Below are 25,500 nucleotides of genomic sequence, written 5' to 3'. Positions count from 1 at the left end.
CTTCAACCCTTTTTTTTACTGGTTGAATTCCGTCTTTTCCTACTACATGTCCTAAGAATTGTACTTTGCGCAAAAAGAATTTCGTTTTCTCAGGCTGAGCTTTCAGTCCTGCTTTGCGTAGCAAGAGGTGGTACTTTTTTATTATTGAGTACATCTCTTCAGCTGTCTGAGCTTGCATGATTGTGTAATCAATATAAGTTACGGCTTGTCTAGATTTTATTAAATGTGCAAAGTGGATTGTCATTATCCTACTGAAAAAGTTTGGTAGTCCGCAAAGTCCGTAAAAACCACGTTGAAACGTGTATTGTTTTGAAGCTATTACGAAATTCGTCAATTGTTGTGTTTCCTCCGTTAGAGGGACTTGATTATATGCAGAACATAAATCACTTGTAGTGAAGTAGTTTCCGTTTAGTCTAGTCAATAAAGAACCTATTGGCTCTAGAGGCCATGAATACTTACTTAGGTCTGTTATTGAGTTTAGATACCTAGCGTCTATTACTAGTTTCACTATGTTTCCCTTTGGAAGGATGATAACGGGATTAATAAATGACGATCCCATTTCGGTGTCGTCGCCCATTTCTCGAATTATTCCTGCTTTACAGAGCTGATCTAGCAAAATTTCAAGTTTTTGCTGATGGTGCAATGGCACTCGTGATGGTCTCTGCTTAGTCAAGGTTGAATTTGGTAGAAGTTTTACGTGAAATTTTTGCTTTATTTTGCCAACGTCATACTTGTGCTGAGAGTAGACGTCCTTGTCTCTGGCAAGAAGTTTCATGAGATCTAGTAATTGTGCATCATTAATGTCAGATTGACTGAAGTCAAATTTTTTGAGAAACTCACGGTCTGATTTACTAAACATTTCCAGTTTTTCTGGTGGTATTTGTTGTGGTCGAATTTCACCTTCTATTGTTGCTTTTGGTTTTAAGTCTTTTAGATCTTGACTAAAATCTGTTTCTAATTCATTGTGGTCTGCAAATTCTTTTTCTTGAACCTTTTTCTGAGCTTTTTTCAACTTTTGTCTAATATCTGTTTTGTCTAATTTCGGATTTTCTAAAGTCTGAATTGGGTTTTCAACTTTTTCAGTCACATGAAAGATGTGATTGAAATCTGTTTCAGTTTCTGCTAAGACATCTAAGAACGCGACGTTATCAATCAGTGTGTACTTTTGTGTTTTTTTACAAATTTCTTCCAAAGTGTATCCTATTGAACCTTTATCTATTGTTACTTTACGATCACCAGGGTTATTTAGCATTATTGGCAACTCTTTTTCTTTTCTTACACAATAGACGTTGTATGTGTAAATACCTTTGTCCTGGAGTCGATTGTCAATTTTAAATGATGTTCCTTGTTTGAAAAATTGGTTTGATGGTGTAATTGTTAGTACTCTGCTAGATTTCGGTGCTAGTTCGAAAGGTCTGTTAAGTACAACTTTTTCAAATTTACTTACAAAAGGATAACTTTTTGTTTGATATTTTGAGAGCGTGATTGAGACGTTTGGATAAATTTTTAAGTTCATCTTTGGAGTTGTGAACTCGATTGATTTTGTTGCAAAATTCAAAAAGTCCATTCCTAGGATGTTTAATTCGCAACCGTTTTTCTCTGAAACCCATGTTTTGAGATCTGTGTAATATTTGCCTTCAATGTCAAATGAAATGGGGACATAAATGTAGCCTAACAATTTTAATCGTTCACCGTTGACTGCAATTGTTTTCTGTTTTGACTCAATTAGTTTAACATCAATCAGTGACTTAAGTTCTTGTAGAAAATCAAAGTTTATTAAGGAACACGTTGCTCCTGTGTCAACTAGAAACTGCGATTCGAAACCGTTATGTTTATTACTGTCTCCGACGGCGTGAATGTACAAGTTAATAAAAATGTTTGTCTTTTTATTTTTGTACGGAGACTCGTCTAGTTTAAATTAATTTCATCTTGTTGATTGTCCACAAAGAATCCATTAACTTTATTTTCTCTGAATTGAACTCTGTTTGAGTTACGGTCTCTACTGTTATCCCTAGAATTCTGATTAGAACTGTTACTTCTTCTATAATCCTGTCTTGGACTGCTTGACTCACGATACCTTGTTCGGGAATCGTTTCGATCATATTGTCGTTCCCTGGAATAGTTCCTATAGTCCTGGGGTCTACGATCGTTGGATCTGCTATTATAGCGTCGATCTCGATTCTCAAAGCTTTGTGAGCGATTTCTGAAGTTATTGTTCTCAGATCTAGGATGAGGAGAGTATTGTCTGCGGTTATCTTGGTTGTAGCAACTGTTACGTGGTCTAGTGTCCTGTCTGTAGCTGTTCTGATTTCTATCATAACTATCTTCTCTTGGACGACGTCCTCTATAGCTTTGATAGTTATCTCTGAACTTATCTCTTTGCTGTGGTTGCTGTCTGTTTTGTTCTTTAAAGTCTCTATTTGCATAGCAATATGCTATTGTGTGACCTGACTTTCTGCAAAATTTACAAAATCGTGTGTGATTTTGTTTATTTCTAGGCTCGTTTGGGTTGTAGGCTGCGCTAATTCTGTTGTTTTTCATTAAACTTGCTAATTCCTGGAGCTGGTCTTTCATACCATCTATCTCCATTTTGTTGTCTATGCTGCTAGATGCTGTGCCTGTGAAATCACTACTTACTGCAAAACTTAAGTCTTTAGTGCTAACTTGATTTCTAAGTTGTTCCCATGTTGCGTTAGGTGTTTCTATCAAATATTGATGCGCTTTTTGTTTAAGTGCTGGAGGAGTTAGTCCTCTTACAAAAAATTCCATACACTTAGTTTGCCTTTGACCATCTGTGAATGGGTCTGGCCATCCTTTTTCCACTGCTTTTGTTAGTCTGTGTACGTAACTTTTGATTAACTCATCTGGTTGTCTACGAATGTTTTCTACCTCAATTCGTTTTCTATACTTGTCTTTCTCGTCTGTGAATCTATTTAGGAAATCTGTCCTAACATCATCCCATGGTTCCGCTGCGGGCAAAGAATCGAACCATTGGGCTGCTGGTCCTCTTAAAACTGAGCCAAATAATGCTTTTCTACGTGCGTCATATGCATTTTGTGCATCTCCTTGTCCTGGTCTAATTCCTAAAGAAAACTCTATTTTTCTCTCTATTAGACTTAGAAAATCTGCTACGTCCTCACTTGGGTCTAAGCCTGTAAATTTTTCCTGAGATATGTCTGGGTATGCTACGATGTTAGCCATTTTTGTTTTAGGGTTTTTGTTGAATTATTACTAAGTTTTTATATGAAAGAGATACTATAAACGAAAGAGGCAATATAAAAGTCTAATCAAAAGAATTTGAAGCTATGAAAAGGTCAAACAATTTTTTATAGAATTTAGAAAATATTCAGACAATTTGCTTAAACAAATGGTCCTATCTCAAAAACACTATTTGGGGTACGAAGTGCGTCTAAAATTTGGTTAAACTTTGGGTTGTTTTCCGCATGTGTTATGTAACAAGCTAGTCCTGGAATGTTATCAAAATTAATGAAAATGTACATATATTGCTTTTTCTTATCTAATTTATAACTAGTAACTTTGCCTGTATTATGACCAAGTTTGATAATAATATTCAAGAAGTTAGCGTCAATATTCATTGAATTCAACTTTTGCTCTAAAAAATGTGTAATTTTAGACAGTATTAGTTACAAAATTAAGTTAAGTTTTAGTGAACTAGAGTTCAATATAACTATTGGGCGTGTGCAAAGCTTTCAAAGTTTTATAAAAATCAGGATTAGAACTTGCATATGTTATAAAACAGTGTAGGCGCGGATCGTTAACAAACTTATAATAAATAATCAGAGATTGTTTATCGTTATTTAATGTGTACTTTTTAACTTTTGCAACTTTATCGTCGTACAAAATGGTTACATTTAGGTGCTCTGTACTAATATCCATAAGCTAGGTTATAAGACAATAAAAAGAAAGAAAAGTTTTTGTTTTGTTTTTCAATTTATTTTATACAAAAATATTTGATATTAAATAATTATAGGCATTTGTTCATTCGTTGATAGCAACCATCTTCTGTTAGCCGATATTCTATCCAGAAATATTTTCCTTCGTGACTAAATTTTGGTTTTTGATTGCTTTCAGAGAAGGCTGTTGTTAGTATTGGTCTATATACTCTGACTCGATAGGAAATGATTTGATTATCGCTATCAGACTTCCTTATTAGAACACAATAAACTCTTTCTTTTTGGATTATTTCTTTAATAAATTTGGGTAATGTGGGTGAGAACATGCAAATGTTTTCAAACTTATAGAGCTTATTATCTGGCAAGGGAACTAGTTTCAGATTTTGGCTGTTTCCACTCATTTATTGGAAGCTTGTGGTTGAGCGTACATACATTGTAAATCGATGATTGAGCCACGTTTATTAAGTTTGTTGAACAAATAATCTAAGGAGGTATTTTCAGTTTTAAATATGGTTACTTGTCCGACAGTTTTTGTTCTTTTGATACGGTAGACTATTGTCACGTATGATTGTTCAACGTCGGTGACGTATTTGAGCACTCGACAGTCTGCTGAGTTATCCTTAATACTTATTTGTTTGTCTCCTATTAGGTATTCCATAAACTTTTTGCAAAAACTGGAAATTTAAATTTGTTGAAGTGAATTTGTATGCAGAATTATACGTAACCCAACAAGTACAATCGAATATATGGCTCAGAAAAACGAAGGAGAAACTTAAATATCACAAAATACCAGTAAGGGGAACGTTTACTTAGAAAGGTTGCACGAAAAGATCGTGTTATTTCCGTTAAGTTTGCCGTTTTGGTGGTTAATTTTGGACAAAACGCTATATTTCTATTAGTATATTAACTTAAAACTGGCGTTAATAGTCTTCAAAAGCTATTTCTTGTCTCTGTGTTCGAATATTTACTCATACTTCAGGATTATCGGCAAATTTCATGAAATTATTTGGAATTTTGAGACCAATTTTGGGATTTGTTCCGCTAATTTGTATTCAAAATGAGATATTTTTCTTTTTTGTGTTTCAATTTGGGTAATTTTTTACAAGTTCCGGGCAATTTTTGGATTACCTGGGTGAATTTTGGGTCAATTTTGGGCAAAGAGTGATAAATTTGTGTCAATTTTGATGAAATACCGGATCAATATAGGCGAAATTTTGAAAAATTTTGGCAAATTTTGACAATATTTTACCAAAAACGGGTGTTTTCTTAATGAAACAGGGCAAAATTGGGAAAATTTTGGCTGAATTTGACAATTTTTTTGACAAATTTGGGCTAATATGTCAATAATTTGGGTCAAATCTAATAGTTTCCGGTTGTAATTATTTCAACGTTGTGTTTAAAAGCAAAAATTGTGTTTAAAACTTACGAAATATAGTCAATTTCTAGTTAATTTTTGGATTAAAACCGATAAATTTGCATGAATTTTGGGTAAAAATTCAAATGTTTTGGTCAAAAATGGGTAAATTTAGGAAATTTTGGGCTCTTTGGGCCTAATTTTGGGCAATTTTTAGATAAAAATTGAAAGATTTTTGCCTAAATTTGGGAATTTTAGGACTTTGTGGGCTTAAATTTACAATTTTGGAGAATAATCTGGGCTTTTTTAGGTGAATTTTAGTTAAATTTGGCACCAAAATTCAATTATTTACTCAAAACTGTGTCGAATTTAGGCAAAAACACACAATTTCTACACCAAACAGGGCTAAATTCTTCAAAAATCTGATGAAATTTAAAAGTTTTCACTTTATTCCGGACAATTCTCGTGAAAAATCGTGTATAATTGGCTGATTTTTGGATGAATTCTCACTAATTCCTGTTAATTTTGGCAAAAAATAGGAAAATTTGGGCTAAAAACCTGATAAAACCAACTTTGTTTAACTCGAAAACATAAATTTTTGAAAATTTAGGGGTTAAATTGAGGCGTTATGGTGATTGCTGGAGCGTTTGGTTGACAATACAATGTTATTTGTGGCTATCAGAGTGAGTTAATAACTTTTAGAGACACTAATAGATACACTATGCATGTATAATGAAGTAGAACAACGTTAAACTAAGCTTATTTGCATGTGGGTCAATTTGTTTTTGCAGTATTATGGGTTTGGAGAATGATAAGTTCAACAATTAGATGATAAATCAAAAGTTAAGATGTATAAGACACGCTAAGGTTAAGTTATGGACAATAAATGAGAGCTAGGTTAATGAATATGGGTGTATGATTTCGTATATAGGACTAGGGGGGATAGTACCGTTCGTTATGCTAACAGTATGAAAGATTTGGTTAAGTTGAACACAATTATTTAGTCTAAAGGTAACATTAATGTGACCGGTCTTGTCTAATTTTGTGCGGGGGGGATACAAAAGACGTCTTTTTATGATACACAATTATGTACTCACGTGTGCGCTTAAAAAACCAACCTACAGTGTCAAAATTTGGGTCTGAGAAGCAAAGAACCGGTGCTCAAAGTTACTAAATCAGTGGACTGTTCTTTTGTGGGGAGAACCCGTCTCTTTTAGTCGGTCGTAATTGAGACGTTCAGAATCTTAGAACATCTCACACAGGTACTGGGATAGCGCGGTATGTGGCCCTACCATAGAACCTGTGTGACCTCTGGGTTTTTGGTTTGGAAAACTAGCCACAAAAAGTCCACCAGGTCCCTAAATGTGTGAGCAACCGACGTTCTTTATTCCTCGTCGCACCAGTTTTTAGAGTAAGAAATATGTGTGTGAATAATGAGATGTTGAATTGGAAATACGTACTTAGTTACAGTCATCACTATCTATTATAGCGCATAATTGTGTGTACTACTAATGTGAGGAAATAAGCTAAGCGTTAGCTCTTACTGCTCGAGCTATATCGCTAAGCATTTAGCCGCCGCGTTCAGCTGAGCTTGTTGTTGTTTGCGGCTATTCCTCTGCTGCTGGGCTTGAATCGCCAGCCAGTGGATTGAATCCTCGCAGAGTTGGAAAAAGTGCTTCAACTACAAATTCACTGCTTTTTATAGTGGTGGTTTATACTTTTTGCCGGCTGGCATAATGTGATTGGTTGATTCACTATGTCGACATAGACTACAGCAATAGCACATTAGGATAGCATCAGATAGCACTAAAAATGATTGAGTTTTGTATTGTATGTAGCACTGCTACAGGAGAAAACATTAAGATTGGCAATAAGAAATAATCAGCAAACATTTAAATTTTAGATCAATATAAACCAGGATTATTTGATAATGGAGACCACGCAGATTGCAAGAATTCAAAAATTTTTCAAAAAAAACTTGAGCATTACGTATCTTCCTTGGTAATGAATGCAACAAAAAGTTTGGCTTACAATGATCTCCCACATCAAACCACTGACCACTTGCATCCTTATAGCCTCTTCTACCACTGTACCACCATACCTAATGCTTCTTAAAAATTGTATTCTTCATGAATTGTACTCTTAAACTATTGTCCTAGGTGGCAAATCAGCTGAATCATGGGGAATGCGTTGATCTTAGATTAAAGCCAGTCTGAATTTTTAGCAGAAAAACATTAATTTCCAAATTTGGTACCAATGCCACCATGAACAATGGCGCAACCAATTCCTCACATCTCCTTTCCTCATTTCTAATGCAGACATTTGACGTTAAAAAGACGATATGTAAAAAGGTAATTAACTTTAAAATCCAACCAAAGGTATTCTTGCTTCTCGATCTTCCACTCTTGCATTCTTGCACTCATAACCTGGCACACATCACAGTCCAAACAAAGACTTCAATCAAAAATTTCAAATAAAAAATTTTGGACCAAACCCTATTTTTTCCCGAATAAAACTTGCAATAGATGATGAGACTAAACAACTGGCTATGGAACCCAACAATTGGCTAACGGCAACCTCAAAAACAGCACATTTAAGTGTAGAACGTTTGTAAGATCAACCCTTAATTAACCGCTAACTTTTGTAAGATCAACACAGCTAAGATTTTAGTCTTGAATTTATGCCAGCGCAATGTCAAATTATCCGCTAAAATGTTCAATTATCAACGCTAAAAATAGTTTTCTCTGTATCATCTACTCTTAAAAACCGCAAAGCTATGTAAGATCCACGCTTAGAAAAGACAAATTTATGTAAGATCAATTATTGCTTAAAACCGACAACCTTGGCCCGGGTAGACATATGAGCTCCACTGTGTTATTTTAGTCATTTTCTACTCTCTACAAGACATTTTGAATCGTTTCATAAATCGATTTTGGGGAGTGATATTACAGACGTTTAGTCTAAAACCATCAAAATAGTTATATTTTGGTGAATTTGGCGGGGATAAATTATTCATCTTATCCAATATCCATAAACAAACAGAGAATAATAGCATCTTAGTTTGCAGTTATCGAAAATAAACAAATCCAAATGCAAAATTTTATGCTTCCACAAACTTTCCAAATAAGTTGTGCGCTGCTAATTTTCAGGGAAATTATTTTAAATTGAACAAAAAGCATAGATTCATTCAACCTAGCCGCACTTTTATTCAGAAACTCAGCAGAACGTTTGAAGTCACTAGAGAACGCATCGAAAATTCACAATTGTGAGGACTTATTTTTGAAACACCTATTTTCACAATTGGTTTGCGTTTACAGGCATAGTTTCAATGCAGCCCCCAAACAATGTACCATCAATCTAAAATACTTTCGCATATATATAAATATACGAAGCTTTTGACTTTATAAAACAAATGCTCACAAACATATAAAAGCGTAGCCTGACAAATTTTGCAGGTTTGAGATTTAACCCCACCCGGTTCAATGTTTTGTAAAAACCATAACATTGACGACGCTAGAAAACAGATTATGCAAGTTCCCCACGAAAAACGACGCAGCTTAATCTGATGAGACACCATAACATCGACATCAAACCAATTTATAAACAGAGTACTCACAATCTTAACTATCATGCGTGAAACTTATTCTAACTTTTATACAATTTTTCTACATATTTCAAGAAAATGAGACCCAATTAAAATGTTTAAATTTTTCCACTGCATTGAGCACAACTCTTGCATTATTTTGTTAATAACTCTTGCGAAAAAATTTTTAAGAAGTGCGGTTATTAGCAGTGAAAAAAATTTTTTTTCCTCAAAATTTTTTTATGCCGCATTGAGAAAAATTTACATTCTTTTTATCAAAATAACTGCAGATTTTACGTATTTTACCAGTTTTTAGCAATGGGAGATCTACCTGAGCAGATTTAAAAACTGGAAATGTATCTTTTGCAAAAAAAGTATTTCAATTAAAAAGGAATTATTGAGTGTTTTATATCATACGCAACATTTGCGAGAGGACTGGAGTTTACGCTTGCCTCTATTTCAAAAGAAACTGCCTACAGAAATTCGTCAGTTAAAGTTGTCGAATCAATGACCTTATAAAGTGAGAGCTGGAAATTTAGTACCAATTGTTTTCATATTGAACCGGGGAGCAGCTGGGAGATTAATTTGCAATCTACCTCCAAATTCCTAGCTGCAATTATATTTGATTCCTTTAAGTATGCAATGCTAGACTGCAAAGCGTTGCTTGATCCAAAAAATGACTTGCTGCAGACTGAAAAGAATTCTTCACTGCGTTTTTCTCTGTGGTTGATAAAACGCCCGATGCAGTTGATTGAAGAGTATTCTAATAGATCGTTCGACACTTCAATATGTATCGCCCTACCATGAAACCAGTGAAGACCAAAACATATCGGCAAAATAACTTGCCATTGTTTTTAGCAGGAAAAGGTCCTATAAAATCGAGAACCGTTGTTTCGAAGACGAAATAAAACTTCAAAAAGTAAATCCGCCATATGAGGGAAGCTGACACATTGCATCTTTCTATGGCATCGAAAACAGTGGTGTATTGTTTGTTCAACAATTGCTCTGCAGTGAAGCATCGAATGAAACTCCAAGAGAGCGCGTATTTTCTTGTGTATGTAGTATTAGTTATAAGCAACCTAACTGCAGCTTTTTTGCCGTCCAAAGTTAGTGTATTATGAGAGGTCAAAAAAACCTGCTTTTGACAAGGGAGCACGTGTTCTTAGGTCACTTTTTTTGTCTTCGAAAGGAGATAGTGCTCTCAATTCAATAGAAGCAGAGAGCTCAACTCTTTTCTGCAACGCTATAAACTCTGGGTTGAAATCTTCTCCTTCAATAATACGAATAAGAAGCATATGGGATTTAGAGAAATTCGCAAACATCATATCTGCCATGCATTTCCTGCTTTTTTCCGCAAAAAGAGTTCGGACTGCTGTCACATGAACATTTTGTTCAAACTGCTGATTCTAATCGCGTCGAATATTCTTGATACAGTTGGGATTACTGAGGTGAGCAAAACCAATCTCAATTGTTGGGTCTGCGAAGCTTCCTCTTTCTTTGGGCCCCTCAGACCTTGTTGGCTCAAGAGTGACGGTCCTGAGGTCCATCTAGATTTTGATTTGATTTCCTTTGCTCAACATTATATCTTCGAGTTCCGGCTTCTGTGGTGTAAGCTGCAGATGAAGCGTAGATCAAATTGAAAACGGGGGAGACATCAAGAAATTTGACTATTCGATTTGTCTCAAATATTCTACGGCGTATTTCACGTCTTCTCAGCCAGTACAGGAATGTAGTGCAGTCAGACGGAAAACGCAATCTGAAAACTCTACTTCTCGTTTTTCCTTTGCAAAGGGCTAAAGGAGCTTGGTATGCACCAGCTGGCAGTTCTAAACCCAGGAGGGTCATCAACTTGGTGGGCGCTACGCGAGAACGAAAAACAAACATACGGAGAATGATTGATCCAAGTGCCCATTTCGGAAACACGAGACGGCTGATAGAGCGTATTTGGAAGCCTAAGTAAATGTATGAAACTCAATTGAGCTAACAGCTATGTTTAGAAAGTAACTTCTAGAGATTTGGAGTCCGGGATGTTAACGACTAAAAGCGACTTGTCCCAATTCGGACCAAGCCTCCAGGTGCCTTGTAAGACCTTTCGCAGTTGAATGGTAAATCGCACCATGAACACAAGGTGGTCAAGGAAAGACGCGGCCACTTTGGGTGACATTCCTTGAGTTACGTTGAATGTTACCTGTACTTTTTGTAGTAGTTTACTCTTAATCAAATATTAATCTTACTTAGCGTTCCATGCTAAACCAAGTACATTTGGTTCATAAGTAGAGCGTTGTCTGTCTGCAATCTGTCTTTATGATCTATGGAATTTAGAAAATCGGGAATACTTGAATTCCAATTGTACGGGTTGTCACCTTCTATAAACAAAACATCTCCCGTTCCTTGCGGTATTTCATTGCGAATTTTCGAGTCGATTTTGTGGAAACCTAGAGATCATCCAAGTAAATGATGCGTTCTTTGCATTTGAGGGCGTAGCAGGTCTGAACTTTTCAGAATATCAGAACTTAAGAACTGAGTCTGAAACACACTTTATGCATCAGCGATATGGCTTTTTTGCCATGTTTGCTCTCAGTAAAGACTGAGTGATGAGAAACGAACGATGTTTTGCCATCTGATTGATCTGTGATTTATTTTTTGTGACATACCATTTCGTCAGATCTTCATGAAGGTTTCTTTTTTTTCCTTAATTGTTGATTTTTTGAAAGCTAATTGTTGAACCCGGTGAAGTTGTTTTTCGGCAAATCATCTGTTGGCTTGAAGTGTGATGTTGTCTTTCCAATAAAAACCGATTACATAAAAAGCGCGGACGAACTTAGTTTTATTTTCTAAAATATCAAGAATGTTTTTGCACATTGCTCTGGGATGACGCTATGCCTAGGTTTTCAGTTTTCAGTCAATCGGAGACAAATATTCGTTTAAATGGTATGTACTGGACTGCAATCATCAGAGATTTAGTCAATTTTTCCGGTGCAGATCCTATCATGTTGGATATTATTTCCCCATGGTGCTTTTGTTTGGCTCTTTAACTATTTGTTTGTAGTGTATACGATATATGTAGACACATCCGAGCATGATCGACACATTGTTCTCAATTTCTGGGAAATATATATGATTGAGATTGTCAAACAACTCACAGAGGCAGATTCAATGTCTTTGAATCAACAGGTGACATATTCACAATTGGAACAGCAACAAGTCAATTATTCTGAATGTGTTTTCCACTTTACGGTTCTTCTTTGAATTTTTAGTGTTGCACAAATGATTTCTTTTGTCAATTATTAACCACTAATTGGCGTCTTTCCAATGGCATTCGTGCCTTAAATCAGATTGGTTCCAGTAGACCTGAGCAACAAGCACTGGCAGCTACTACTGGCCAAATAAGCATAAATATCCAAAATTTTCTCATCGTTTTAGAGTTGCCGAGGAACAACATCTACCTGCCATGTTCCTTGTAAGTTTAAATGTTTCATATTAAACGTTTTGAAGGGAGTACATAGCAAAACTGTCCTGCCACAGAAAATGGTCTTTTCTGCCGCAATTTTTGCAACAGGAAGCCGTTTTGGAAGTGCATCTTTAAACGTAATGGTTTCTAAAAAAAGTTGAAACATAGTCAAAATCTTTTATGTGCTCCCGGCGATTGCTTGTTTGAAGGGCCTGAAAAACAGTACATTTATGTAGGATTATGCAAATTTCATTGTTTGGGCAAAGTGTAACCGGGAATTGCCCGCCTTCAACTGCTGAATTCCTGCTAGAGCCTCTAGTAAACTGTTTAGATTGGTTACTTTTCCATCCAATTGAGGTTAATGTGTGACTTTGTACAGTTGGAGAAGAAAATTTCCAGGACAATTGTGCGTGTTCTGATAGAACTCTTTGGCGACTGGTGTTTAGTTTCCGAACTGCTTTGGAGTGATCCGGAATTCAGTTAGACAGTGTCTGTAGAGATGGTTTTTACTGCAAATCCCTTTCAAACGCAATTCTTTTCTACTCAAGTCAAACGGTATTAGGCAGTTTCGCTAGCTCATTTTTCAAGTTTGTAGTTGAATGAAAATCATGACGAAATCATAGTTGCTGTTAAGTATGCCTTATTATCAGAAGGAAAAAGAGAGTTGTGTGTAATTCTCAGCATGGGTTAAATTGGGCAATTTGAATCTGTTTTGTTTTCCAAGGAAAGCATTTAGAATTGTCTTTTGATTCTCAAAATGTTTTTGAAGGCGATGAAGTGTTAACGCGTAGGACAAGCCGTTGTTGACATAGCCCAAAACAAGAGCTTTTGTGTCAGCGGTTATTAGTAATTGTGTAATTGTTTGTGAATTTTTATTTCAGAAGGTGTCATTAATGCTCTTTCAGTAGTTTGAAAAACACCTTTCCTTTCATCCAGCTCATTGGAGCACCAGTCCAAAAATTCCGCAAGCAACTTGGGTACAGAATTTTTAAAGCACTTAGAAAATGAATTTTTGCGTGGAAGCAAATGGTATTTGCGTAAGGAAAGTGTGAAAGATAAAAATGAAGCTTGACTGTGTTAATGGAAAGCAGAAACCTTGAAAAAAGTGCCATCAGTTGAAGCAGTTCCGCACGGAAAACTTGAGAACGATCGCCGTGATGCTCTTGAGTAAGCAACGGGTAGAATAAAATTTTAGGGTATTGAAATGCTGTTGACAGGTAGAGTTGTACCAACGGGTAGAGTATAAACAAAACTCACAAAACGGGAGCTCTCAGCGAGCTCTCAGGTTGTTTCTTGGAAATTAAGATCAGCCGAAAGAGGAATCTCATTCGAACTCAAAGACAATCCAATAGATATGGTTTACTAAAAGGGCGTCTTTACCTCCTTGACATTTTCAAGATTCTGCTACATTTCCTTGATTTCATTAGCTGTTTCCTCTAAATTTCAGTATATTTTGAGGAATCTAGAGCAGTAATGAGACATTGCATATTTAGATTGATGTCACTTTCGATCATGAGTTTTGAATTTCTTGGGCGCCTTTGTTTTTTTGACTCGATGTCAGAGAATGTACCTATTGATTGATGAGTTAGCAACCTTCTATCATGAAGATTTGAATGATTTGATTTCAATTTGGACGCTGTAGTGATTTTGGTTGACCGCGTTTTACTAGTATTAGGACTTTAGTGTTGTTCATCGAAGACAAGCAAAATCAGAACTGTTTGGTGGTTGTCGTAACTTCTACCGCATATCTTTTAATAATTTTTTTTTCGGAATCTGTGATACCTGACGTTATCATTATTCAGTAATTTCATTGATGCAGTATATTTTATATGATGCCCTAAATTTAGTTCATTTTATTTGCCCTTCATATTTATTCAGTTTGCGTCTTGTGATATGTTGATGACTTCCTTCTTAGTTTCCCGCTTTGTCATCAGACATGTCTGATCACGCATTCACGTTGCTTACAAGCACTTCATATTTCCTTACTTTTCATTCTGCTATAATTTGCAATTCAAATTCAGTTCAACATTTCTCCTCTTGAATTCCGCTCCGCGAGTAAGCGCAAACAATTCGAAGTAGGATTTCGCTCCGCAAATCGTTAAGTAAATATTTCTACGCATACTCCCACCACGAATCACTACTCTAATAAAGTAGAGTACGACATGGCGCAGTCAGCAACTAAACGAACACCTCTTGGAATCTACCCTTTTTGGGACAAGGCTACACCCGATCCTCCTCTTCGTTGGGAGAAATGGAGAGTACAGTACAAGTTGGCACTGTTGGCAAAAGAAAATATCATCCTTGATACATTGCTCGGGCCTGAACCCGCAATGTTAGAACTTCCCCTTGAGCCAATTTATGAAGAAACAATAGCGGGTGCTTCCGCACAATCAGAGAGGGAGAGGAACGCGCGCAACGCGCAACAAAACATGAACTGGCAAAACAAATGCCAACGACTCACAGAAGTGGAGGAAGCATTTATCCGCCCTCGCAACATAACTTTCGACCGTCATGTCCTTCTGATTACAAAATAACTTCGTGGAGAAACTGTAGAACACTTCTATGGACATTTAAAGGAATTGGCTGAAAATTGTGATTTTGAGAACAAGGAAGAGACCCTGATACGCGACGTCTTCATTACTAACCTGATGGATCCCGAAATTCAAAAGGAACTTCTAAAACAAACTGTTGAACCGCGGCAAGCTTTAGAGCTAGCAATCAACATGGAACTCGGAATGCGAAACCAGCATCAAATACAGCAGCACAACAAGATTGTTGTTCCGGCAAACGTCAACGCGGTTCAGTTCAACAACAATTCTCGAAACCCGTATTGGCAAAATACGAATAATGCCTCGAAACAAAATAATCGTTCGACACTCTACTGTTCAATTTGCGGAGGAGTTTGGCTCCCGAACCACCGTGAAAAATGTATCGCGAAAGGGAAAACTTGCAATAATTGTGGGCTCCTAAACCACTTTGCTAAGGTTTGCCGTAAACAAAAGAACGTGAATACAAAGCCACAGAATTCGAAGAATAAGATGGTACGTGTCGTAGAAGAAGAACCGCACCCGGAGGACTCTGTGAATTTCCTCCAACCAGCTAAACTCTACGAATCGGACTACAGTAGCGGAGAAGAGGATAATACGGTTGCGACGATTGAGACCGCTGTAGAGAAAGTAGAACCGCTCAACATGCCCCTCAAGATTGGTAACATCAACACTACACTACTCGTGGACTCCGGGAGCGCGTGTAGTATTCTCAACCGCTCACTCGCATCGCAGGTGGTACAAAGCAGCCCTCGCGCATTCTGGGTCAATGAAACAGTGTTTCCACTCCACAACTGCGGACCTTCTCTAATGAACCAATTCAGGTTGAGGGAAAGATTTAAGCCCCGATAACGAGTAGGAACTTGACTTCCAAGGGTCCGAAGTAGTCGATGCCGGTATGAGTTAATTAAAACACGTGTTCATCAAGTCGGTCTCGGGTAGATCTGCCATAGGTGGGTGAATCGGGTTGGCGTTTCTGTGTCTGCATTTGATACATCTTGACTTGATTTTCTTTTATGCATTTCTTAATCCCATGATCCAGCACTCATATTGAAGCATGTTTCTCAAATATTCTGTGCCCTCATGTAGGTTGTCTCGATGTGCTTTCTCCAACAGAATTTGTACAACTGAATGTTTTGCTGTCAATAATATTGGAAGTTTTGCATTATAATCAAATTTTGAATGCTTCAGTCGACCTTTCACTCGGATTGTTCCGTCTTTCTCTATGAAGGGTAATAGTTTGGCGATGTTCAATGTTTTGGAGATTTCTTTGCTGCTTGCTATCGACTTCGAAACATTCGGGAAGCTTTCGGTTTGAACAAATCGGAACAGTATTTGTTCTGCTTGATGGATTTTCTCTGCTTTGAGCGGTCCCTTCTGCTTCGTCTTGAACCTCATGCCGTACGCAATGAAGTTTCTCATTCTGTTGAAGGTACTGTATCTTGTCCAGTCAAATAGTTGTTCTAGTTCAATTTCTGTGGCTACAGTACTGGTAACTTGCTCAACTTTAACTTCGTTCACTTGACACCATGGCTTTGGCCACTTTTCTTCATATGTCTGGAGCCATGCCGGCGCGCTTAACCACCTGAACTCCTTGAGGCCTTCGATGGGAATTCTCTTGTGCCAATATCTGCTGTGTTTTTGATGCCTTTGACATGTATCCATTGATCCATGGAAGAGTTTTCCAGTATTTTAGCTGCCCTGTTGGCAACAAAAACTTGCTGTTTCTTGTCAGCTGAGTGTAACCACTGTAACACTGTTGATGAATCTGTCCAATGATAGGTTTTGTCAATGTTCACATCATGTTCCTTCAAAATCTGCCTCCTGAGACGAACTCCGTAGACTGCGGCTTGAAGTTTTAACTTCGGAATCGTCGTGTGTCTCATAGGTTCTACACGACATTTTCCTATCACATAGGTGAGTTTCAACGTTGATTTGTCTTGCAGAAATGCCACGATGCACTTCGCTTTTTCTGACGCGTCTGTGAAATTGTGTAGTCTCAAGTTTGTACATCCGTTTTCAAAATAAAGTAGACTTATTGACATCGTCCTTGTTTCTCTCAACTCAAAGCACCAATCACTGAATAGTTTTGAGTGTTCGGCTGACAACTCCTTATCCCATGCTTGTCCCATTGCTGCCCAGATGCTTTTGAGTTGAAACCGCATTCGTATGGTGAAGGGTGAACACATCCCAGGTGGGTCGAAAACTGCTGAGACAAAGGAGAGGACAATTCTCTGAATATTTTTGCTGGAACTTCTTGCTCAGTCCCACGACAGACTATGGGATTGTCTGTGTCTACATTCCAGTTCAGTCCAAGTATCGATTATTGTGGCTTGGCCTCGAAAGTTTTCACAACTTTCCTTGATCTGTCTACCTCTGGGATATGTGACCTGACTTCTTCGTCACTCGTTATCCGTTTTGTCAAATTGAATACACCTTTGCTAAGGATCTCTGTGACTTTCTGGTAGATTTCAATCGCTTCTTGGGGTGTTCTGACTGAATTGAGGAGGTCGTCTATGTACAAGTTTCGCTAGACTGCTTTGACAAGATTGTCCTCGTCTTTCGCGTTATCTTTCTTATGCTATTTGGTGTTCTCGGAAGCAAAAAATAATTCCAATTAGACCCTGCAACGGGTCTGGTCCAGATAGACGTTTGTCGTTGAAGGCTACACCTTACTATTTTGCTGCTGCATTGCACACTCTTCTAACTTTCTCGGGTTTGTGAGGGTTTGATTACAGGATGATGTGGCAAGTACCATTGAAGCTTGTCTCTGGTTTCGTTCAATTCAACTTGTTGGACTTTGTGGACATAACCAGCATTGACGTCAGTGTCAATGGTTTCTTGATAACGCTTTTGCAACATATCATCTTCCTGTAGACGTAGTTCTAGGGACTTGAGTAGCGCAATAGCAGAGTAGAAGTTATTTTGTTGACTTCACTTTGTCCTCTCGCCACAGAAGTCCTACTTCGTATCTTTCAGCGGTGAATCGAGTTGTTTGCTCCAATGTCTTGATTGCTCGTTGCTCCTCTTTTGAATGTCCGGTGGCATCACAATTTGAGGCGTAGGAATCGATGTACCACCATTTGCTCAACTGGTCTGCTAGTTTATCATCTGCAATTGATGTTGCTGTTGTGGCAAGATTTGCTGCTTGCTTCGCTGGTAGGGGACCACTTAAGGCCCTTCCTATTTTCGATTTCACTGCCCATGGTGCGTCTTGACATCTTGCGATCCGTGGATTCCTGCTATTGACAAAGACGCTTTTCGGCCTTGCAGCTGCAGTGTAGATACGATTGACTTGTCCACGAATGAGATTGAGGATCCTGTATCACTTATTGCCAGCACGCTCAGGCTGTGGTTTTCATTCACAAGTTTTATACGCAATACAGCGAGCCCTCCTTGTGTGATCATTGTTGCTACTGCCGTCGTAGCATCTGAGGCAGCTGTTGTAGCCTCCTTCTTTGAGAAGTCGTTGTGCAAAAGCTTGTTGTGTATTCGTCCACAATTGGGTGCACTGAAAGTTCTGCTTTTGCAGTCCTTCGAACGATGACCAGGTCTCAGGCAATTGAAACACAGTGTGAACTTCTGCACATTTCGTGCTCCAGATGGCGTGCTGTCCGTCTTTGAACGGACATTGTGAATTCTTTGGTTTTGTAGAATCATCAGCATTGGATGCAAAAGTACTTGTTTTTGGCTTTTCGCGACTTTGAAACTTGGAGTTGGTCTGGGCTAACAAGTCTTCATGTATGAAAGCAGTTGATTCTAACCAGACTTTGAAGACAATCAAGTTTTCTGCTGTAGTCGATGATCCTGTAGATGCCGTAGCCACTGCTCCTTAAGTTGAGGGGAAAATTTGAGAATCGAACAATGCTACTGGAGTCATCGTGTCTAACTGGAGGATGTGTGTATATCTTCTTGAATTGAGATTCAACAATGATTCTCGGTCTGCAAAAAAACTCTTCGCAGAGAGTGTCCCAGGCTTGATAATATGCCTGTGAGCTGAAATCAAGTTCAGAAATTATAGCTTTTGCCTGACCAGTGAGGCTAATCTTCAGCTACTGCATCTTCTCAGTATCGCTCAGCCGCTTTTGATGCACAATGACATCGAAAAATTCTGCCCACTCGGGCCACTCCAAGGGGTCTCCTGAGAATTCCGTTAGCTTGAGTTTTGGTAATCCTCATGGGTCACCACTCGGTTGGTAAATTACTTGTGGGGTAGCTTGGCTCACTGTTGTTTGGTTTGGGCTTTCCATCATTCTGTTGCGAGAGTTGTGCTCGGGACTGTGGCGTCTCTGCCTGTTTTGAAACGCTGACGGTCCTTATTGCTGGAACGTCGTTTTGGGCAAAAATGTCTGTGATTCTGTTACCCTAATTGATTTAGGGATTTCTGGTTTCTTGAGAATACTCGAATCTTTCAGTTGCGTTAAGAAAAGTCCTGCACCCGGTTGGAACAGTGGAGTAGTTTTTAGATAGGCGCTGAAATGTTTGTCACCTCTGTCCTGTGTGACATTCTTAGGAGGGTCGATCACAACATTGGGAGATGGTGGTAGACTAGGGCCAGATTGTTGGGCTACTGAATTTGCCCAGCCTGCAGTTCTTTCTAGATTGCGTCTCGATCCAATACTTTCTGAGTCGTCTAACGGTGACCCAGATAATCTTGAGCTTCCTTTTCTCAGTTCAATTTCCATGCGCCGTTGCTCTTCGTCCGCTTCTGTTTTCTTTCTTTCGTGTTCGAGCTCTCCTTCATGTTGTCTCAAACGTAGTTCGTCTTCTTGTTGTTGTAACTCTTGTTCTCGCTGTTGTTGTAAACGTAATTCTTCTTGCTGGCAACGAAGTTCTATTTCTTCACGCTCTTTCTCTATCTCCAAGTGCCGCTCTTTCAGTCGTTGCTCTGTTTCTTTCTTAGCTTTTAGGTTTTTTAGCTCCGTTTTGTCGATCTGTCGCCTTCTCAATGATGGCGACTTGGCTGAGTTGTTTTATGCTTCCTTGTGCAGCAGAATGCCTGGAAGATATCTCAACGTTCTGTTTAGAATTTTCTATTGCTCTATTTCTTGCATCAATTACGGTCTCGTTTGGGTCCATGTCAACAGCCGATGCGGATGACACTAATGATGTTTGATTTCCACAATCCTTGCTGTGCCTGTACAGCTTAATCAGGTCTTGATAGTGACTCCTAATACTGCTGATATCCACAAACTCTTTGGTGCGAACCTCTGTTATTCAAATCCATTCTGTGTACATCTCATCTATCGTTTCTACTAGCTCTTCCATTTGATTACACAATGTCTGTTTTTCCGAGTCGCATAAGTTTTCAGCCTTCAATTTCTTTTCCATCTTTGGCAAATCATTAAAAATTAGTTTACCAGCTTCCACTAAATTGTAGGCACATACTGTGTCTTTCCGACAGTCGATGACTTCTGTGCGGAAACCTTCAATGTCATGGAGAAAGCGTACCTCTTCAACTACCCATTGCAAAAATTTACTCTTTTCTTCTAACAAACGCTTGGTGTCACTGTCGAATTTGTCAAAGTACTTTTGTTTTAATAGTAATCTCTGCTGCTTTCTGTTTTCCTCGAGTTCATCGTAAGTTTGGAAGAAACATTTATATGCTCTTTCTGCAGATATTGTTTTCTTCTGAGCCAACTGACTTTTCACATCAGCAAGGTGTCCGTCAAATATTTTGAGTAATTCAGCTGGCTCACATTCTAGTCTCTTGAGTTGGCCTGAAATCTTGTAGCCAGTCATTTTCCAATGTCTATCGGGGCTCTTTCCAGTCATCGTAATGGCTTCGTTCTGGTCCACCAAATTGAATCGAAGATTCGTTGCTGTTCGTGTTGTTGTTGTTGTTGTCCGGGTCGGCGGACCAAATGTTGCGGCTGCTCAAGAATCTCAGCGAAACCGATATATCACAGCCTGGTTCTCGAGTTTTACGCCGGCCTCGTTCTTCACAGGGTTCGATGAAGTTAAAAAAATCCTTAGTGATAATCTATGTTCAATCTCGTGCTGAAGTTTGTAAGGCATCAGCCAGTGTTAGTAATTTTGCTAACTTCTCGTTAAGTAAGCTCAACTAAATTCACACTCGCGAGATCTTAAGATCTAGCAAAACTTAGCAAAAAGACTAAAGTTGTTAAAGAATTAAATTTTAGTCAATCTGAGAGCCAACTGCTCTGTATAACAGTTTCTAATGGTTCTAAATGCAATTCAGTTTCACTAATAAAACAATTGGTTTAAAGTAAATAACCAAATATTTATCGATTATAGCATCATTGCTACTTGTTTCTGATTGGTTAATCAAGAAAATGATTTAGGTCATTGTTTACATAGTAAATGTCAAATTACTGCAAAATTTACTTTTGTTGACATAAGCGCGGATGGTTATTACGTGGCTCTAAATGCCTCGAATGTACGGTATTTGACCTTCAATTATTATCTAAAGTATAATAAAATAAGCAACTTAAGAAATTCAACAATAAATGACAAAATATCGAAAAAAGCCAATTTTGCACCATATAAGTGCTAATAGCCACACTTGTGGGTCTGATGCAATAACGTTCGTTGAGTCCATGAGCAGTTTAGAGGTAACCCTAACCATGTGCCATAACCTCAGGTTGCTCGGGTTTTGCCTTCCAAAAATCGGGGGGTGTACAGATTTTCAGTCCCAACTTGTAAAAATTTTCAGTTTTGACCATTTTTGAGTTTTGACGAATTCTAAGTTTTTTTCAGTTTCAAACGTTATTTCTTGCTGTCTGATGGACTTTGTAGCTGATTTCAACTAGCGCCAGCAGTGATAACGTTTTGAATCATCTTCACGTTTTTCTTCTCTTCACTTTGGAGTTGACGGTACTGAAATTACAACTGGCTGAAATTTTGTTTCGAACGTTTACTCTTCGATGATTTAAATCTTTTTTGGATTGTGATTTTTGGATTTGTTTTTTTGTTGAAAATTTTTCTTAGCGTCTCAGTGTTACAGAAAACAGCTCAAACAGATGACTGAGACTGGCTAGATTTTAGCTATCTAAAGTAGTGACAGCCTTTTTTATTTTCAACAAGCTATGGAAATTTTTGTGTTATTCTTCAATGAGAAGTACCGTTCACTTCACAAATAGTTTGGTTTCGTTGTGATTTTCCAAATACTCTCTATATCAGAAAACGCACGACTGATGCTCTATTACAAAACTGCACAAAGAAGGAGCGTTGTCAATCGTATACCGTTTTAGTGCAAGGGTCCAGTTGTTTTGCGATTTAATTCAAATACTTCCAGGGTAAAAATAAACCAAAAAAAAATGTATTCATTTCACCCAATTTTATCTTGTCTAGAATTTTTTTTTCGGCAAAAAATGTTTTTTTGCTAGAATAAAAAAAAATCTTTTCTGTAATATAAATCTAGAATAAACTTTTATTTGTTCTAAAAATTCTAATTTTTACTATTGTTTATTCGATCACAGGTTTTTGAACAAGCAACGTGATTTAAGAATTGTGAAAATCAGCTAGGCTAATAAATGAAGTCCAACTAGAGTATTAACCAACATCTAAAAAAACACGCTAGATGGAAAAATCTCATCAATGAATCAAAATTAAAATTTTTCACTAAAAATCAACACTAGTTCAAAATAAATTTCAACCTTATTTTTGAAGATTTTTGGTAAAAAAAAATAATAGGCATGAACTATAATCCACAACAGAAACAATAGGGCAACCGAAATTATTTCGTTCAATTGGAGAACTTCAGATGAAGTTCATTGAAATTAAATTCAAAAGCAGTTGAAAGTCGAAAATTCAAAAACAACTGAACGTGCACTCGCAGGACAATTGCAGATAAACAAAATGCTTACGTGTTCGCAGTAAACAGTGTTAAATTTAATTATCAAAGACACAAAGTTTAATGAATAAATACTGCAAAATTTTCCAGACAGTTTAAATCAAAAGTGATTCTCTACGGAATATCTACGGAAATAATGAAGGCTAGCTTTTAGGGTTTGAACATCAGTTTATGTTTGATTCTCACCAGAGCAAACAAACATTGATATCTTTTTTCATAATATTTGTGTAAATCAGAGTTTTGGGACCGGAGTTTTCATGAAAGAGCATGAAAGAGTAAATCTGAAGGAGAGACTCAGGAAGCTAGAAAAAAAACTCGGGTACTGGAGGTTCGTGTGCGTGTTGATTATGAATCACAGATACGAAGAAATAAGTGAGACGGTGTTGTCCGTTTTTTTTCTTATTCGTGTGTATTTGATCAGGTATTAACAATTTTGAACTTTATTTTTTTTCTGTTGTTACCCTACCATTGTCAGAAAATAGTCGAATTTCTGATCTTTAGATATTGCAAAACATTAAAAAAAATCATGGTGTATATCGTTCCACCTCGTTGCGAAATCTATTGTTTTTAAAACAGTAGTTAGCTTTAAGTGTGGTTTCGAAGCTGTTTGTTGCCAAAAAGTTTTTGAATTTCAGTAGGACGGGTTAATCAGAACTTTGGAGCGGTTTTTGTTTAATGAGGCAATTCACTTTAGTTTTGTTCAGCTGGAGCGGTTTTTGATTAATAACGCAATTCACTTTAGTTTTGTTCAGCTGAATTTTGTTGCTACAGATTATGACATTCAAGGAACATATGGTAATTACAGATATGACTGCTTTTTTGTTTTGAATGTATTCTCCTCGTAATTAAAATTAATTTTTGAATAGCAACTTTTCAAATTCGATTTTTATTGTAAAGTTTAAATCTGTGAAAATTTACCGTTCCAGAGTTACAGAACAAAATGCGAACAGTTGACCGAGCCTTTCTAAAAGAAAGCCCTCAAGAGAGTCAAAACCATTTCGATTTTCAAAAAGCTAGGAATTTTATAATGAGATTGATTTCTCAGTACCAGTATGATATATGTTTCTTGCAGGAGTCAATTATTCGTTGCTTCGCTTCAATCCTTTACCGTTTTAGTGCATCGGGCCATCTAAAGTGCAATTTCATTCCAACACCTCTAAGATAGTAGAAATACAAAAAATTATTTAACTTCGCCGATTTCATCTTTTCTAGAATATCAAGAGTTCCAGTACCTTTCAGAAATTACTTTTTTTATTCGATCATAGGTTTTTGAACGAACCACGTACATTAGGCATAATAAAAATCAGCTCAGCCAATAAATGAAGTCCCCTGTTGAATTGTTCAATTGGTAATTATTATCTAAAAGAGGAAAAAAAGCAATTCTAGACGGATATCAACCAACAATGAATGGTATCTAAAATTTATGTCTAAACGTCGGGACTATTTCAAAATAAAGGCCAACCTTATTTTTGGAGGTTATTTCGTAAAAAATTAACAAAGGTATCAAACGTACTCCACATAAGAAAAAAAAAGGCAACAAAAATTGTTTATTTTATTTTGAAACCTTTATATGAAATTCATTGTAATTAAATTAATAGCAAAAAAGCAATTGGTGAAAATCTAAAATTAACACTGACGATTGCAGATGAACAAAACGTTGAAGTGTTGGTTGCAGAAAACAGTATTAAATTCAAACATTGGAGACACAGTTTAATGAATAATTACTGCAACATTTTCCTGTCAGTTTAAACTAAAAGTGACTCAATTGACGTTTAATCCCTCAGTTTTGTTGAAGATACTGTCGAACCGCGGCACGATTACGTTGGATTTTTGTAACCCCTGTATTTACATTTCCTGTATTTTAGATGTTTGCTCTGGCTGTACTCCTCAATAAATTTTGGTTCTGGATGTCTATCTCAGTGTTTACTGCCAGTTCTGATGCTCGTTTGAGTGATAGTTTCTTATAGTAACTCGTGTTTAATTTCGCCATTATGCATAATCGCTTTAAAGATCTCTCTGATGATCATGACTTCTTTGCTTTCGAGAGTTCATGTTGAGCTCCATAGAATTTCTCAACAGGTTCACTATTTGTTTATTGGAACGGAAAACGTTACTGTCAAATGTTGTGTTTCTGAGCCAAGCAAAGATTCCATCAAAAAATGGCCCCAACTCAAATTTTTCATCAACATGGATTATCATTAGTAGAAATTTTTGGAATGTTAACTCAAACCAAAACGGGCAACCCATATCAGGAGAACAAAAGCAAGCATATGGGGAAAACACACACAGTTGATAGAACTAATTTTCTGGAAGGCAAAATAAAAAATTTAGTCCTTCTTCAGATTCAGCCAACCTCGGTCAACTTTAGGCAGAAATTTGAGGTAGTGGAGAGTAGCTTATTAGCTGAATAAAAGTTTCGCTCAACAACTCGTCCCGGAGTTATTTTCCTACTTAGCGGTTGTTTTCGTGAAATGGGCAGAATTAGTCTGATAAGTTGAGTAATTGGCTTTTCTCTATTATTTGGTAGTTTCCAGGGACAGCAGGAACAAAATAATTATATTTACTTGAAATATTTGTAAAAATATTTAATATCTTTATCATCAAGTCAGCAATTAAGGATAAGAATATTCTGCCGATAGATGTGAGACAACACCAGAATTATATTCTTTTTTCGTTGATATTCTTGATCAAAGCTAAATTCGAATCCTTGGTTGCAAAAAGCTTGATAATCATCGGGCATAATCTTTATATTGTTTGATGATTTTTTGTTCTCTGCAAAAACAAATAGCCTGTGATCCAGCAACTGATAATTATCAGATACTTTCCTAAGGCTCTC

General features: G+C 37.2%; 1 protein-coding gene across 1 annotated transcript; it reads right to left on the bottom strand.

Moving 5' to 3' along the window:
* Nucleotides 1-16,425: 16,425 nt before the first annotated feature.
* Nucleotides 16,426-16,980, bottom strand: LOC142346222 (uncharacterized). Its single transcript, XM_075398737.1, has one exon. It carries the CDS (start codon nucleotides 16,978-16,980, stop codon nucleotides 16,426-16,428), a length of 555 nt encoding a protein of 184 aa, XP_075254852.1.
* Nucleotides 16,981-25,500: the final 8,520 nt, after the last annotated feature.

Source organism: Convolutriloba macropyga, chromosome 9 (assembly GCF_964194025.1).
Source record: "Convolutriloba macropyga chromosome 9, txConMacr16.3, whole genome shotgun sequence".
NCBI classification, from domain to species: domain Eukaryota; kingdom Metazoa; phylum Xenacoelomorpha; order Acoela; family Convolutidae; genus Convolutriloba; species Convolutriloba macropyga.
This window is presented reverse-complemented; position numbering and strand designations above follow the sequence as displayed.

Coding starts and splice junctions, on each gene's coding strand:
- LOC142346222 (XM_075398737.1), bottom strand. CDS start 16,980: ATGGGACAAGCATGGGATAAGGAGTTGTCAGCCGAACACTCAAAACTA.